General features: G+C 36.9%; 1 protein-coding gene across 4 annotated transcripts in view; it reads left to right on the forward strand.

The window, feature by feature from the left end:
* The window catches only part of ARHGAP21 (Rho GTPase activating protein 21), a 112,996-nt gene that overhangs the window by 52,473 nt on the left and 42,295 nt on the right, over window positions 1-18,228 (forward strand). For all 4 annotated transcript variants that reach the window (XM_041486313.1, XM_041486292.1, XM_041486302.1 and 1 more), the window contains 2 exons: window positions 10,947-11,039; window positions 14,085-14,163. In XM_041486313.1, the coding sequence (XP_041342247.1) occupies window positions 10,947-11,039; window positions 14,085-14,163 (172 nt within the window). The remainder of the gene's footprint in view (window positions 1-10,946; window positions 11,040-14,084; window positions 14,164-18,228) is intronic.

Genomic DNA, 18,228 nt, shown 5'->3' on the forward strand with positions numbered 1-18,228 from the left:
AAGCTCATTGATCAGTCATTTAATTTTAGGTTGTGCCAGTCAGTTCCCCTCCATTTTCATAGCTTTCTCCCTCTCACATTGCCTTTGTCTGCTTTCTTTCTTTTAATTCACTCATGAACTTATTTTTCATAAATTTATGCTAAATCTCCATCCCAGTTAATTGAAGTTTCTCTTCGGTATGCAGCTATTTTCTCATCCATCCTTCCATTTTGCTGATATCTTGCTGTTCCTTTAAAAGACTGAAAAACACGTTGATTTAAGGAAGATGGTTTCCAGCTTGGGAACCCATTCCCACTTTGTTTCCCCAGTCTGTCATGATGGTGAGGTACAGGGACAGTGGGATTATGTGCATTGGAAATGTCCCTGCAGGGTTCCCACGGTGCTCTGCCTGCCTGCCAGGGCAGTGCAGCTGCCAGGGGGACAGCCTGGGCTGACTGCTGCTTCTGCTGGTGGGTTCTCATTTCTAGCAAAGCATGGGACCTGCTTGTGTGCCTTTAAGTACCTCCTTTAGTTGGAAGACAAAGAATATGTCTGAATTCCTGCTCCCATTTACTTTGTGTAGCTGTGATATATTAGAAGCATTCTGGGAAATACGAATTTATTTGAACTTTCTTACTTTTCTCTTGGAAGTAAATGGATTCATCCATTTCATCCTCCTAGTTTTACTCAGCTGGCATCACCTGCGTGTTAAACAGTGAAAAGTTAATCTCTTCCTACTTCTTACTACTCCCCAAACTTGAAGCATCCTTTATCTGTTTTGACTTACAAAAAGGAAAATTCCTTTGTGAAGGGAAGGGAGTTGATCTTTTGTGCCAAGCCAGCATGGAAGACACCACTTGTGGTCTAGAGAAAAAATTCTGTGGTGTTTTTGTTCTTACAGGGAGAGCTCAGGCAGCTAAAGATGTAATGTAGGTCTGTTTGTCTAAAATGTTATATGGGAGCTATTTGTCAGTAGAGAAACAGCAGTGAACAAATACTTGGTTTACCATGAGACCTGTAAGGTGGAAACAAGATTACTTTCTGGAAATTTTTATGTAGCTTCTAAACCCATGAATCATAGATCAGCTATTGCTTATTTATAGCACCATGGTACGTTGTATGCCTTGAAATACAGATCAAAGGGCACAAATGCCCTGAAAGTTAACAGCATTCTCACGAAGGAGAGAAGGTTGAACTTGTCCCCCTGGAAAGAGAAGAAACGACTGTGAGGCTGAGGGTGTAGGTGTAAAAATTAACCTGCCAATTTTGTGTATTAAACCTTTAAAAACAGCAGAATGGGACGAAGTGTGTTTGACACTTTTCTCCAGTATTTGACATGATCTTTGTGGGTATAGTGTGGATGAAATTCTTTATTTACATTGCTGCGGGTTGCCTGTTCCCAAATAAGGGGAGTGGGCAGCTTGTGCGGTGAAAATGAGGAAAAACGCACGTCTCATTTGGCATGTTCGCAGAAGTGGTGTTTGTTCAGCAGCAGCAGGTGGGGCAGAGGTTCCGTGCGCGGTTATCCCGGGATTGCTGGAGCGGAGGCTCCGCCGCAGAGCTCGGGACGGAGCCGCTCCCGTGGGAACGGCGCGTCCGGGGCCGAGCGCTGGAGCCACCTGGTGGCGGGTGCCTGCATTGCAGTCCAGCTGGGAAAACCGGCCTCTGTGAAGCCCTGCCGAAATGAAGTGAAAACGCTCTATTGAGAAACACTTTTCTTTTCAAGTTTGTACCTGATGATTCACTTAATTCGCTTGATCTTTCCTATCGGAAAGACTAAGCTAAGGAGATCCATGCATTTTGTTTTTGTGAAGCAGTGTGTGCCAGGGCAAAAGTGTCTTTTTTTGTGTCAGTTTTCAGTGAAAATTTATAATTACCTGCCCTTTATGCTTTGCCCTTGTCATAGATTAAGCTTGCTTGTTAAAAATGAGGGTTTCATATCAAATTCAGCATTTCTATATTTGATTAGGTGAGTGTGGATAAAAGCACCTCTATTGCTATTGCCTTTCATTGAGACCACTTGAATATTTTTCCAAAGGATCAAAGCACCTAATTAAGTCTAGAGGGCAGAAGATGAAAGCATGTACCCTGTTTGATATATTCTAGCAGTGAAAGAAATATTTTTATGTATTTTAGGTTCTGGTATAGAATTTTAGTATGTAGTTAGATAAAGCTCCTGGCTTGCATTAATCTTCCTTTTGGTAAGCAGTAAAGTTTCAAAGCATTTGTAATGGAAGGTAATGCCAATTTCTCCAGGAGAGCTCTTAACTAGGAATGACACCGGAGTGAGATGGTGGCCTAAAAGCAAGATTGGTTTGTCAGGCAAAGGAGTTAGGATGCTAGACCAGGAGACACCTCATGGTCAACAGCAGGGACAGAAAGGGACCACTTCAACTGTGCACATGAACAAGAGGGAGCCTACAGGACGAGCATGGAGCTCTCGTGCCTTTTTCAGGAGCTCGCTGAAGCCCCTGCGCACTCACACAAATCCCACAGGAGAGGGCAGGGTGCTGCATTGGATGAGTAGAAACCCTTTGGGAAGAGCAGGTTGGGAGACCGTAGGGGTTGAGTTGCCTTTGTGGTCCAGTTGTGAGAACAGCAGGGATGCATGGAGCTCTGGCTTGGGATGGATGAGGAGCTGGCTTAGAGCCTGTGGCCAGTGTTTTGGTGGGTGTCTGCTGCTGCCCTCTCATGGAAGAAGTAGCCAAGGCTTTCTTCAGACAAGCCATGGAGGCTTCACATATGCACGTGCTGCTTCTTGAGGGAGACTTTAGCACCCTGTTATCTCCTGGAAGAGATCACAACAGATTTACCCTAATTATTTTGTCGTTATTATTTTAAGGTTATCAGTTCTTTTCCTACTTTCACTGCTCCAGGTTGTTGATCTTAAGCCAAGTCACTGAAAGGCTTCTGTAACAGGTGCATTTTGTCAGAAGATAGAGGTTTTCCACAGTGGATTCATTGGTCACTGATGGGAAGCTTTTACCAGCTTCTACTGCTTTCCAGAGAATCTTTGTTATACTGACCAGCCTGTATTACATATTCCTTGGAGTTGTTACTCCCAGAAATTACTTGGAGTCATTTATTTTTTTTTTGTTTGAAGTTTTGAAGGTGTCTTGTTATCAGTTTGCCATTCTTCCTGTTTTCTGGAGTTGCCCTATTTCAATACTCATTTATTTAAGTGGTATCTCAGAGATAGAAGTCTTCCAGGAGAGCATATTAGGAATATTTGGAGCCAGAAAATATCTGTACCTAATAAAAACCTAGCATTGTTATTAAAAACTTGCACCTCATTAGGTCTGTCAAGACCTAATGAGTGGAGCTGGAGCTGGAGGAAAAGTTCATGCCATTTGATTTGATTGTGCATTTATTATGATTCTGTGTCTTGTTGTCCTTCAGACATTACTGAAACTGTAAATGCCAAAACACAGGTTTTGTACATATGAAATTAGTTTCTTGTAAATTGTCCTAAAACGTGTTTTCCTTTTAAAAAGTTTTGGCTTGATGATTGTGATTAAAGTGAACAGTGGTAAGCATAAAAATATACACTAACAGAAATTTTATCTTGCAGTAAAACTAAGCTGTTTTGTGTCTAATACAGTACGTGGGAATCCAGTATAATTATAATCCAGTATCTTTTTAATTTAATAGTATGATGTTCTGTATTTCTATGTGAAGTACCTGTAGCAACTAGGAGCTCCTTTTCCCATAAAAATGAAAGTCAGCCTTAGGTATATTATTCAGTGTATTTTTCTGTGGAGACCCAGTGTGTGCTTGTTCATGAGACCTTAGAGATGTTTTTACTGAGAAGTCTAGAACATTAAACTTTAACACCAGGCTTTTTTTTTTTTTTTTTTTTTTTTTTTTTTTTTTTTTTAATGTGCCTAAATATGTACAAAAGTTTCTACTCTTCAATTGTTTACACTAAATAGTTGCAATTTGTAACCTGTCCTTGTTCAGCTCTGTGTAAGTCTGCTTTGGCAGGGTAGAGCCTTTGAGAGAAGAGTGGAAAAAATGCTGGAAAAGGTTTTTTCCTGCATTACTGCTGCTTACATAAGGCCTGAAGTTTTTAATATTTCATTTCTTTTAACAGACTGTTGATTTCTGTAATGTAGTTTATGTTCTCCCAGGATTTAATTTAATCCCATGTTTTTTTAACGTCATGGTCTATCAGCTCAGTCTGTTACGAAATAAACATATTGTGCCTGTGATGATGGGAACAAGGTAGATAAGAACAAGAGGATGAATGTGAAAGCAACTGTGTGGAAAGGTCATAAATGGCTGGGGTGTTAGGGTCCAAGGCATGTGATAGTAGAATTAGGAGTAGAAGACAGGAGGTGTGTAAGGGTAATGCTTCAGGATAGCAGGACAGTAAATTGCCCTTTTTTTGTGGATTTTTGATCCAAGTTAATTTTTTAACACCTAAATGTTGAGAATGCTGAAAGAGGGCTCACTCAGTTTTCCACTGAGATCAGAGCCTGATGATTCCGTGTTCCCTTATAGTACATCCAGAATGTCTAATGGATTCATTTTCCAGCTTGTCACATGTATAATGTTTCTCAGTGGTTTCTGTTGAGTTCAAATCATCTTTGAATAAAAACATGAAGTGTAATTCCCAAGGATTTAAGGGAGAGTCCATAGATTGACCACTCTAGATAAAAATTGTATTGCTCTATGCTTATCTAATGACTGTAGTAAATCCTCTAGACTAATCATAGATTAAATTTTAAACTTAAAAAGTTACATTTGAGAGAATTGAATAAAGTCATAGTAATGGCAAATGATGCAATGAGAAAACAGAGTTTTGGAGAGTTGGTAACTAAGCTGAAACTGTGTTACATATTTTCCATAACATTGCCAAATTATTTTCTCATCTTCTCTCCCTACCTTGGCATGTAGATAGGGTTGAGGTTGTATCAGTCAAATGGTTTAACAGAAAAGTAAGCAAAAGAAGAAATACCATTTTGGAGTTGCCTAATCAAAATGCCAGAGGTGCTTTGAGAGATAAGAATGTATTTTTCCTGTGTTAGAGAGCTGAATGCCAAGTGTTTCTCTGCTAAATGACTCAATGGCACTAATTTACTTATCACATTCTTTCAGAGGCTCATCCCTGGCACTGTATTTCAGCTGGTGTTTTTCAGTTGAGTTGCTTTGAGCTTGATGGTGGGTGAAATAAGCTCTGTTGGGACTGGACTGAGACCTTTGGACTCCTTTTCCAGAGTAGATTGCTAGTGGGGAAATGCTTACTATGTATGAAACTCACTTTGCAGATTATAATATGCAGAATGATCTGTAGTTGGCCTCTCTCAGTTAGATGTCATCCTGACAGGTTTGTGATTTATATTTAATTAAATTTAATCTCAGTTAATAGATGTAAGTTCTGCTGTAGTTTCAACAACCTTTTTTGAGTAGTTTTGTAGATTAACAGGTTTTTGATTGAGTAATCAGTTTGAAGCATTTGCCATGCTGTATCTGTTCCCCTCCTTTTGCCTGAAAGGCATCCCAGGAATCAGTGTCACTCAGCATTGTTGAACCAGTGGAGCTCAAATGCCTTGGATCCCCAAAAGCATACTTGTAGATCTTCATGCTCAAGAGGAATGTTCCTCCTCCTTGAGTCAGAGAAAGATGTGCATAAGAACCTGTCTTAATTGATTAATCTGAGGTGTTTCATGAGGCTGGTTTCTTAAATGTAAAAGTGAAAGTCATCCTTTTGCTATCTGCTGAGCATAGGGCTGGGAGTAAAAATGTTCTACAAGAAGTTATTTTACAGACCTCTGTAGACTTTATTGAATCCCTGTGTTATGAGGATTTCTGAGCACAGTTCAGCTGTCCTGAGCAGAAGAATTTTTTCTTCTCCCCTTGAGGAAGAGAAGCAATGGCATGTTTTTAAGCAGTGGCTAGTTGGAGAGACTTTGTATGAAAGTATGTATTATACTGTGTTTCAGCACTTGATGGTTTGTGTTCTGCAGGTCAAAAGGAAGAACTCTGTCAGCAATAGCACTTTGGCATGAGATTGTTGTTTTTTCTTTTTTCCTTTCGTATTCAGAATGTAAAGGTTGTACTTTTCATAGTCTTTTATGACTCAGATGTTTTAATCTGTGTTTTATATGAAAAGGTTAATGACTTCAGAGAAATGAAGTGCTTGTTGCTATGCTGTAGTGTGTTGGTAGATTAGATAGCATATCTTATGCCATGTCATTTTGTTTTCCAGGTGAATCATAGAGCAGTACAGTAATACTGTCTGCTCTGCAATGAGTACTTTAAAAACTAAGTCATGGTTACTGCATTTGATACAATACTAGTTATGTTCCTTGTTGCAGCTGTATTTCAAACTAGATTTTTAGGGGATTAAGCTGGAATTGGCGCCTAGATAAAATTAATTTCTATATCAAATTTGGGGGAGTTAGGAGAAGCTTTACTGAGTATCACTCCCCAGATGTAAGCCAGGTTTAAGTATTACCTAGTCTTAATTCTACTGTTCCGTTTAAAAGTAGCAGTGTTTTTAAAAATATTTCATTTTATTAGGGAAAGCATGTTTGAATTCTATTATTTTGTAAATATACTGGTTGCTAGTGCAACATATTCCCCTCTGCCACTTGTGGCCTCTTAAACATATGTCAGGAAAGCTTCCTTTGCAATGGGAGACTTGTTTTCTCCTGTCACACTGTGAAGGCATTATTGACTTGAAGTCTCAGCTCATAGATCCAGGCAGTATAAAAGTTAGATCATGAATGATTCCATGATATGTGCTATGAATAAAGTCTATTTTGCAGTCATTTGAACAAAAGTTAAAACAAGGCACTAATTTTAGTTTCTAGATTTTACTGTGATCTCTGTGATTATTGTAGGTGGCATGTAGTCTCTGATTAATTAGAAGATTTGCATAGAATTATGAAAAAACACATTGGCTCAGAAAAACCTTGTTGCAATAAATTGGTTTTCTATATTTGTATTGCATTTGATTTACAGGTGTTAGTGCTTCTTAAGGCTACTTTTTCTTAACTTTGGTTGTCTAGACTAAGGACCTTATTAAGACTCTCCTGATTCCTTACTATCCTTGTTTAAGCCAATGAATTTTTGTCTTGAGCCTTCTCGGTACTTGGATATTTATTTTTCTTTCCTTATTTCTGATGATGCTGAATCTCCGAATTAAAAGTTCAGACACCAGTTTGCTTACTCTGAAGTTATATTTTCATTTGGATAACATCATTGAAGGGAGTCATTGCACTGCAAGCTGTATTTTAGTTGTTCTGTTAGCAAAACTACAGTACTGCCTGGACAAAAACTTGCCTTTGAATTTATACGGACTGATGACCATTTACTCATGCTGGAAATTTTCATGTGCTTACAAAAGTGGTACAGGAAAGGACGACTTGATGGGCTTTTCAGTTTCTCATCAGCTGAGTTGTGTACTTACCAACTTTATTTGCTTTTTTTCTTTTTATTGCCCTAATGTAAGACAACATCTCTTTCTATAGCTACATTTAAGAGGGAATGAAGTACAAATGAAGTTCTTTTTACAGAAGTTGTGCTTTTCATCTGTGCTGTTTCCTTGCATATGTGAGTGTGTTACTGGGACCTCACACTTTGTCTGTTCTTCGTGTGTGCATGATGTCTTATTTTTCATTTGCAGTTGAAGATTTGGGAGAAATTGTTGTATTTGCTGGTAGCCTGCAATGTATTGCTCAGTTAGAGAGTATGTTGTTTTGTTTACAAAAGTGTGAAGAAAGAGGAAGGAGGCAAAATCATAGGCAGTAATGAGCATTGGAAAAGCACAAATAAGACTTATGTCTTACAAACTAGAGTCTGAGGTGCTGTTACTGTTCTTTGTTGTATCACCTTGTCAGGAATTGCTGCTCAAAAAAATTGGTCTTTTTGATATTAAAAACAAAAATTGTGAATCCTGACAGTATGTAGTGCAGAGCTGGAGAACTTGAGGTAAATCTCTTGGCTGTGATATTCTATTCTATATTGTGGTGTTCAGGAAGAGGGCAGTTTAGGCGCTCATTTCTAGCCAGCATCTTGCTTTTGCCTAATTATTGGGTGCAGACAGGACCACATGGAGATTTAGGCATAATTAAATCAGAGTATAGTGAATGTTAAATTTTGAGACATGAGGTGAGTTACTAGATAATCCATTTTACTTGAGGTTTATTTTTATGATGATTGAGTGCACATTTTCAAGATTTATTCCCTTCAGCTGGTCTGAAAAAGTACTGTTAGCTTCTACTGTCAAAAAGTATTGCTTAGCTTTGCTTGAGTTTCACTCCCAAGTATAAATGTACATTGAGGTTATGTATTCAAGGAAGTCAATTTCTATGTTACTGATTAAAAAAGATTTGGTTTGTATCCAAATATGTAGAAGATCAAGGAGAAGTGAAGAACATATATTTCTCCACCAGAGCTTAAGAGTTCTAAGATTTCTTCTTGTTTCTACTTGTATTTGGATAGTGCTGAATTGTAAAATGAATGTGCAAATGTGACCAACATTTTGAACCTTTTATCCTGACTTTTTTGCCCTTAAATTGATTTTTAATGTGATGGTTGACCTTTTTTAGGAAGTAAGAATGACTGTTTAATATAGCACCCTTCTGCAAGTGGGACAAAGAACCAAGTTAATGTGCAATTCGCTTTCTGAATTGATTGATAAATCATGTGGAAATGTGAAGTGATAGCCTGTAATGTGCCCAGTGCAGCTGACAGGCAGGCCAGAAGTCAGATGTCAGGGAAGGCTGCAGTCTCTGGTCTCCATAAATTGTGGCAAGTTTCCCCTGTAACTCAGAAGTGGGAGGTGTATTAGAGGTGTTCTGTGTTGCATACTGAATGGGAGTAGCTTTATCTGCCTGGCCTCTTGATTTGCATGTTCAGGTATAGACAAGGCATAAAGTAGCACTTGAGTGTTAAGCAAACTAGCAGTGGGCCGCTAACATTTTTTTGAAGAGTATTTTATAAAGGAAGCTGAGGTGTGATAAATTAAACGTGCTATGGAAGCTGTATTGTTTTTATTTTTCTTGCCACTTTAGGAAATGTATGTGACTTCAGTAAAAGATAAGTGACAGCACTGGAAGGATGTTTGGTGGTCCTATAAAAGGTCACATTTTAAGTTCATCCTTGTAAGCGATTGAAGCAACTTTTTGTTCATGACATCTGGGTAGATTAATCTTGGAGCTTCTCTAAACTTGCTGAAATGTTACTGGCTTTTTAAAGGACAAGACCCATCACATGTTCAGTGTCTATTTAAATCTGCAGATTAAAAATGACAGATATTAATTTTGGCTCACAAAGAGCATTTTGTATGTCTTGTAGCTGTATCCTGCTAATCAAATTTTAAGTATTTGGGGACTGAGCTGCCAGCTGGAGTTTCTTGATTTGTAGTTCAGTTGCTTTATATATAGTATTTATCTGATTCTGTGAAATAAACTTTTTGATTATTTGCTCCCAATCTGGAGCTGTTTTGAGAAGGCCATTTAGAGCCATATGAGTGAGCCATTTTGTTAAATTGCTTTATGGTAAAATGGCAGGACACTGAGGATCTGCACAATAAAGGCATTAGGCTAAAACCAGGATCTGAAAAACGTGAATCAGAGTCACAGGGTGGTCTGGTTTTTTGCAGTTTATTAAAGTTTTTCAAATGAACTTTGCCCACATGGAAACTGAACTAAAAAAAAAGAGGTTAAGGGGGCACCTTTTATATTCAATAAATACTACTGTGATTTATTAAACATTTTAGGTGGAACATTTAAAGGTGTGGGGAAAGTACTTCTTCCAAAAGTAGGGCCATTTGTGCCTAAATCAAAAGTCACTCATTTCAGAAATGGTTAGAACCTAATGATGCCAGTTTTAAGGAGTTTATTTTATCAGCAATGCCAGTTTTAGACAATTCGTTTTTTCTCTTGTGCTGTTGTTCCTTCTTTTCCTGCAGTTTAAGCCTCGTCCTCCTCGTCTCTCCACTAAACTGGGGTTTCCTGCTGTAGTGGAGCACAGACCCAGCTTATTTTTGTTCCTTGTCAGTTCCCTGGGCTGGCTTGTCACCACATAGCCTCCAAAGGTGGCAATTCCTTGGCTGGGAGTGTGCAACAGGGATAGAAACTGGAGCCAGGAGTTGGCAGTGGCCATGACTGTATTTGGCTGTAGCCTTTCAGGTTCTGCCACTGGTTCTGTGAGCACTGGACCATGCAGGGCCATAATGGATGCATTTATTTATTTATTTTTCATTATTTCTGGGTGGCTTTCTTTGTGAATATTTGGGTAATTTGGAGGTTTGGTTGTGGTTTTTTAACTTCACTGGCATAATAATTCCATTAGTGAAGCTGTGTAGAAGCTGTAAAATGGCTTGCTCCAGCTGTGTGCAAATGTAGGACAGCTACACTGTATTTTAGCCTGCTGTATAACCCTGGAGTTTTTTGCTTGTTTTACTGTACACACTCCCACCCTCCTATCTTGATTTTCAGAAGCCGTGGCTGCTTAGCAAAGAATTACTTAGCTTTGATGAGAGGCATGTAAAACCAAAAGGTGCCTGTGTTTCTGGAAGTATAGAACTTAAGTGTGTATTGAGAAAGCAAGAAAATACAGCTGTACGTGGTTTTTAACTACTGTAGATTACTTGAAGTTGTGTATATACAGATATATACAGATATACAGCATGTGCAGACATATGCTATGCACACAATTTGAATTATAAATTTCTTTTTGAACCTTGATGAATCTTCAAGAAAACTTTAGACTTCTTGGAGTTTCTGAAAAACTGTTGGAAAATCACTTTTGTGGTCCATGAGAACTGTAAATCAATGTTACGTTTTTTCCATTTAAGGGAAGATTTTTAAATTTTATTTTTCAGTTTCCATTACATTACTTTTTTTTGTATGTTTCTGTGAATGCAGCAGGATTGCATCCCAAAGTATTTTAAAATTAAAACATTGTAATGCAGTATAATGAAATGCTATTAAGAAATGTTCTTTCTTTCTCAGGAAAACAAAGAAATAGACTGGAGCCAATGGATACCATATTTGTTAAACAAGTTAAAGAGGGTGGACCTGCTTTTGAAGCTGGGCTGTGCACAGGTACTGTTCAATAGCATGTTTATGTGCATGATGTAAAATACATATGATTTAAGTTTGCTACTATGTAGTTCTAGCTTCCATTTAAACCATTTTCTTTCCTTTAGAAGCTTTTAAGTTGTCCTCCAGGGTTTTTCACCTTAGAACATTGTTTTGCTTGTCAAGGTATTAAAGTCTTAGTCTTTTTGATTTGCTATCTTAAAGAGAGTAATAAAATACATGAAGAAGAGGAAAAAAAGGCAAATAATACCTGTACACTCCTATTTCTTTGGTTTGGGACAAATTGGTAGCCTGAAAACATTCAGGTCTTCAAACATGAAATAAAATTTTTCTACTCTACTTTCTTTAAATCAAATAGGAACAGTCAGAGTTCCTGTTCTTACAAAATTCTGTTCAATTGCTCATTTAATCAAACCGGAGAGCAGAAAACGTGGAGGTTCTCTGTGAACTGTGTCATACCTTTACTTAAATGCTAAAAGAAAAAAAAAACTGTATTAGAATAGAAAATCTTACAGGTGATAAAATTACATACATAGATGGATGCCACTATGAACACAGGTTTCTTAAAAATGTGGCAAAACTTCTCTTCTTTGAAAGGCTTGCGCTTATGTCAATAATGGGATGTTGATATATTTTTGGAAAAGAGTTATGTACCTCAAATTGACTGGAATAGAATAAGTTTTGTATGTTCTTTCTAAAGAAATGCAAAGTTCCTAGGTTGATCAGTTTAAAAACACTTGTACACCATAAGGGTTTTGGTGTTTTTTAACTCCTCCTTAGGTAGTTATTTAGAGAAGGGCTACTTTGGTAAAATTTGATTGCTATTATATAAAGATGTTTTGGCTTGATAAAACACAGCATATGTTGAATTTGTACAGAGGAACCACCATGTTAATTTCTGCTCTGTTCAGTGTCTGCCAAATTGAGAGAGATGAAATCTGTAGAGAATTATTTTTTTCCTTATAGAAGAGATTTTTAGGAGCCCAGAATAAAGAGCAGAAAATAAATGAGAGAAGACATTTTTAATAAGTAGAATCTTCTTAAAAACACTGCTTATAGCAGTTACATCTAATTAGATCATGCTAGTGTTTCTTGTTTATGAATTTTAGGCTGAAATATATTAATATATCTCTACCTTGGTATTATAAAACATTCAGGGAATAAGCCAGGTAGATTGCTTAACCTCTCATGCAGACACTGTATACATTTCTTATTTTGCAGAATCAACTGTTATTATTATTAACTGGTTTTGGGGTTTTTTTTGCTAATGTAATTTTGCTCTGTTTCATGGTTACACGAAAATACTTGAATATTCAATACGAGTTTAGGAAATTGTTTGCCAATTCTTGTTTCATTGCTGCAAGGTCCTTTGTAATACTGGAAGTTTCAACGTAAGTTTCGTCATCTGTGATAAATGAGCTCCATTTCTGGCTGCTACTCACCAGAAAACTTGAAATATTCTTGCAAATTTGAGGAATAGAGAAAGATATCTTATGTTTAAGACAGTCCATTTGGAAGTATTTTTGAATACTCCTGTAAAATCTTCTTTGTTAGAGTTAGAAAGGTAATACTTCTCCCATATTTAACCTCTAAGGCACTTCATTAAAAAATACAGTTCATAAATATTAGAAATATTGAAATACTAACAGCCAAAACAGATCTGTATTTCCCATGTTTTGATCTTTGTGCTGTCATTTATCTATATGCAGGAATATAAAGAAATAAAATGTGTGTGGAAGGGACATTGATTAATTTCTACTTTGATCAAAATATGTAGCAGGCCACCAGACTGATGGAGAGCTGTTAGAAAAAGCCTTCATATTTCTGTATCTTTTTTTGCACTACAGGCACTGACTTCTCCTTCCTACGTATCTGAAACAGAACAAAGTTGTACTTGCAGAGTTGTCTGTGCTCATGTCATTTATGTAACCAGTTCTGCAGTGTGTCCCCATCAGATCTTTTGGCAGATCCATGGGATGCCTATTTCAAGTAGACTCGTGTCACTGCTGTGTGTAATCTAGTCTGCTTCTGTGAAAAATAAAAGCTGCACAAGTACAGATAAAATTATATGACCTACTGTAATGATACTCCTAATTATAGTTTTTAGTGGGAATACTGAGTAAAGATGTGTGGCAATGTAGCCCACATTGCAGGCTGTTCTTAAACAACCTGGAAAAGAGCCAGTTGAAGTTCCAGAGAAGGATCTGGTGTGTTCTGGGGAAGTTTGCAGTATGACCTAGCCAGGACGGGGTTCAGAGCTTGTTGCCACCAAGCTTTCTTTCATCGCTTAGGAAGCAGGAGAGAAAACTCAGAGTTCTTTCAGGCAAGAAGGTAACCAGTGGATAAAGGGGAATAGGTAAACTTTTATAAAGCTGAAAATTTATCAGTTTATTAGCATGATGTTTACTTTGTGTGTGCAGACAAAATTGAAGTGTCAGATCTGTGTAGTTTGTTAATCCATGGGGTTTGTATGGGGAACCTCCACAGAGCACAAGCATTAGAAGCATTATTGTCCCAAGATAGCGTGAGTAGTCAGTGACAGGTTTTCCTTGCTTTGATTTGATCGTGCCAGAAAAACAAAAAGAGCTTTTCATTTCTAAAACTACTGTTGAAAAAAACCATTCCCTTTGCCTCATTTTGTACAAGACCTTTCTTTCAGCTCTTCTTTTTCCAGTAGCTTTTTAAAGCTCCCGACCTGTAATCCTTCAGACCATTTTCTCCATGAGAAAATTCAAGATAACTTTCTGCTCTTCTGATCAGAGATGTCTTAAATACAATTTGGTCAAAAGAACAGGATAGGTTTTTCATCACAGGCTAAAAAGAGCTCTACACAATATATTTGACAATTAATTTATGAGAGTGTATGAAACTAAAGCAGGAAGGTGTAACAAAATATTTGGAGAAATAATTTTTGGTTTTTGAGGAAGACTAACCTTGAATTTATCATATAGATACTCTTGATTATTGTAAAGTATAGAAATACAAAATAAAAACTTTTTAAAAAACTTCTAGATAAACTAATTTCAGTTATAACTTTTCCCTCTACAGGTGACAGAATTATAAAAGTCAATGGAGAAAGTGTTATTGGGAAGACATATTCTCAAGTCATTGCTTTAATACAGAACAGGTAAGATAATAGTATTATCATTATATTAGTATATAGTAGTATTGTCGTTATCAATTAAGTATTATATTTTGTATTATCTTTATACTTCTTATGTACTGAGCGTGAAATGACCATTTATGGTAGTTTGGAAAAGTCATCATATTACTAAATTTTCATTAATATACACTCAGTTTTATTATTTATTTTTTCATATATTTGCTGATTGCTGAGAAAAGTTTGAGAAACGTGCGCTGAATTGTACCACGGTCCTTTTATTGTTGGTACTTGTCCCTTGTTAGCAAATAACACCAAGTGTTATAGAGGAAGTTTGAACTGAAATAGACAGATTAGGTATATATACATGTGTCAATTGGAAAAAAAGATTATAAAATCCACCTTGCTTATGAGATCTAAGAACTAGAAATCAGCATATCTGGTGAAGGAGAAATTTATGCTAGTGCGCACCTGCAGAATATTTGCAGTAAATCTTTGCTTTCCTCTGTTATGCAGCAAATTATGAACCTTGCTCAGAGTTGAGAAAATACTAATATTTACTGCTCCTTCAACTCACAAGCACTTGTGAAATCATGTCTATGCATGAGTCTAGATACTCTTTCATGTCTCCCTTCTTTTTTACAGTTTTCTTGGTGGCAATTTCTGTTCTATAACAACAAGTTTTCAATATAATACTGAGTTATGTGGCAAAAAGATGTATTATGATCAGCATTAAAGAATGTTTTCTAAGTACATCTCATGTGTCATATTTTTACTGGCTTATCACATGTTAAAACTTAGGTATACTTACTGTTCGGAGAAGGAAAAATCAGATTCTGGTCTTCCTATTTCAGTGATGTCTTTATTCAAGATTTTGTTTAAAATGCGTCCACCTCGGGTGGTTTGTGTCGCTGTGGCTTTGTTTTGGATGTTTGTTGTTGTTTTGGGTTTTTTTATAATCAGCAAAATTGTATTCAAAGATGTGATGGACAAGGTAGACTGAAACATGTTTTGTGTCATTAGTGCTATCTGTACAAGAGCTGAACAGATGGGCTTTATTTCCTTCACTGGACATAACACTAGCCATGCATCGTTTCTTTATTTTGCATTTTTACAAGCAGCACTATTGTACAATAGTGTATACCCAAGATACAGTGTATGCCCAGCTATGTAGGTCTGTCAATCAACTCTCTTAATCCAAGAAAGAGACCAGTCACATCTTTGAGTGGCTTGTGTGGTCAGTGATTCTTAGCTCTAGGTGTCCCTGTGAATCAAGTGTATTTTCGGTGAGTGCAGGTAGTGAACTGTTCAGTAGGACTGAACCCCTGCCCACTGTGGGCGAACTGCGGACACCTGAACAAGGCCTTGTCAGTGATTATCTAGTGCAGCCAGGAAGGGTGTAGCACACTGCTGCATCTGTCCCCCTGATTTCCATGAGGGCAGGGAGGATGAAGGGATGCTATTGTGTTAGGAGAGAACAGTTTGTTTTCTCGAGCCAGATGTGTACATCACAGAAGATTGTAACAAAAGGTCATGTGTATCCTTGAGCATTTTATACAGCATATTCAACCATCAGGAAGTCTACAGCTGAACCTCTTAGGATAAACAGATAAATATTAATTCTGATCCATAAAGAGAGCTCAGCCTCCACATCAGGTGTATCTTGTAGCTTACAGACAGTACTTCTCATGTGACTAAAGGATCAGCTGTTTCTCATTCTTCGCTTGAAAACTATTTTTGAGCTCAGAGCAGTTTGGTCTGAACATGAGTTATTTTACTTCTTATGCTGCCATTTCATGGCAAATAAAATTGCATTATGGTACATGCTGCTCTTGCATTAGCATTGCCACCTGGGCCAGACTGATGGTCTGTTATGCCATTATCCTCTATGATAATACACAGTAAAGATATATTTGAAGTCTGTGAAAACGCTGAAACTACAGAGTGATTGAGTGGTCAGATAATACCAGCCCTCTTTCTATAAATCCTTGGTTCAGGAAGTTGCTGAACCACAGGGTTTATCTTCATTGCTTGATTTAGTAATTCTTGATAGGTTGGCCGTGCACAAATTCACTCTTGAATGTCCTCACATTAAAAACACCCAGTGATAACAGTTTTTGCTGTGTTTTGGGTCTTAGCTGATGTTTCATCCTGCACGCCTCGGCTTCTTTAGTTGGCCTTGAGAAAGCAGCTTGCTGAAAGGCCTTTTGAAAGGCTGAATTGTCTGCTGAAGTATTTTTTGTAACTAAAGAGAGTTTTCTTCATAGTCTTAATGTGTTGCATGAAATGAAAGTCTTCATAGTCTTCATAATGTTGTATGTTGGTTTTCTAGACATTTTGATTACGGTACTTTTATTGTTTTTAATTACTCATTCAAACATATTGGTGAGTATAAATGCTTATTCTTTTGTCATTTTACTCCTCTTCAGAGCAGTTTTTAAGGTTACAACACATTTCATCCTCTCTTCTCTCTAAAGAGAGGGCTTCCCCATTGCTCACTGTTCAGCTGTTTGCAATAAAACTCAGGGCAGGCAGATTTTTTTAGGTTACTTCTGTGGCTCCATTTTTATAGCTGCTTATTATTTTTCTGAAAAGTTGTTCAATTCTAGCTGCTTGTCTTCATTATATAATGCTGCAGTTATCAGAATTTAGCTGCTTTAGATTAAATGATACCCGTATCTTCCATTGGGACTTAAGGACGGGATATAATTCAGACTGAACATTACTGTTGATAGAAAAGTTTCAAGCTGTGTCTGGAATGTTTTCTATTTTCCTCTGCTTGGAGATAGCAAAAACCCTAAAGTTACACTAGTTATTTCCTCTGGGAGATGAAAGGCACACCTCAGAAGAGTTGCTAAAATTAACTACAGTCTGTAAGATTAATCATGACTGCACTTTTAACTCTACGTTTCCTACTTTTTGCCAACATTTGCTGTTTTTGTCCATTAAGAATTTTTTCTTATCTGTTTACATATATAATCAACTTGGACATATGTTGATTGCTAACATAAACTCTGTAATTTATTTATTATTCCAAATAAAAGAAGAAACAGATTCTGATTTGCAACTTCTTTTCTCCCCCCCTTCTTTTCTTAAACTGGGGAATTTGAATGATTGTCTATTCTGCTTGTTTCTTGTTTCAAACTGTTCTTGAAAGTGTTTGGATTACTCAGAAATGTACAGAGTTTAGCTACTGAATCTTTTTCATTAATACAAAAGAATGCATCAGAAGATAGACTTTATGATTACTGCTTTAGTTTGATAACTTGGAATCACGACATTTGAATTTAAATCTCAGAATGTGTAATGAAAGTAATTGGAATGATAAATACCTCTGAGAGGTCTGAGTACCGTGTCTGGTGCTCCAGTGTAGACTATCACTTTGTGTGGTGGTTCTTAGTAACACTTTCTAGTTCACAATTTGCATTTACATTATATTGTACAATAAACCAGAAGTCCTCCTTAATAATTTCTGTTTCTGATACCAGAATTTAAAAACATCCTGAGAACACGTCACAAAATATGAAGTTAGAATATCCAAATTGTCTCCAAAAGGTTCTTCAGGCAAACAGGAATAGAATAATTAAGTAGTTATTAGAGTTACATGTAAAACATTGTTTCTGAATGGAACCCTTTAGTCCTCTGAATGTCTTTTAAAAAGATGTTAATTGTGTAAATGGATTTAATCACTTTCTTAGGGAGAGGAGGAGAAACATGCAAAATATTTCAATGAGTATGGTTTGTTCTGTGTCAAATTATATTTTTTTATACAAAAAGTACTTCAAGAGGAGCAATGCTATCATATTTTTGACATCCAAGGTCTTCATCCTGCAAGCAAGCAGTTGCCTGATATGATTTTTACATATGTGCTGTCCATGTGTAGAGCTGAAATCTGAACACTTGGTTAAAAATGCCTCAAGCTGTTTATGCATTCAGTCAGTATGGGAAGTGCTATTGAAGTGCACATAAAGTCAATACTCCCTTGTTTCTTGTAATTCAGTAATTTAAAATAATCTTCACAAGGCTTTTCAAGACTTACTTTTACCTAGGTGTGTGGGGACTTAAAAGAAAAAAAAAACTTAAATCACTGCT

This window comes from Pyrgilauda ruficollis, unplaced genomic scaffold (genome assembly GCF_017590135.1).
Source record: "Pyrgilauda ruficollis isolate IOZ18807 unplaced genomic scaffold, ASM1759013v1 scaffold12, whole genome shotgun sequence".
Classification (NCBI taxonomy): Eukaryota; Metazoa; Chordata; class Aves; order Passeriformes; family Passeridae; genus Pyrgilauda; species Pyrgilauda ruficollis.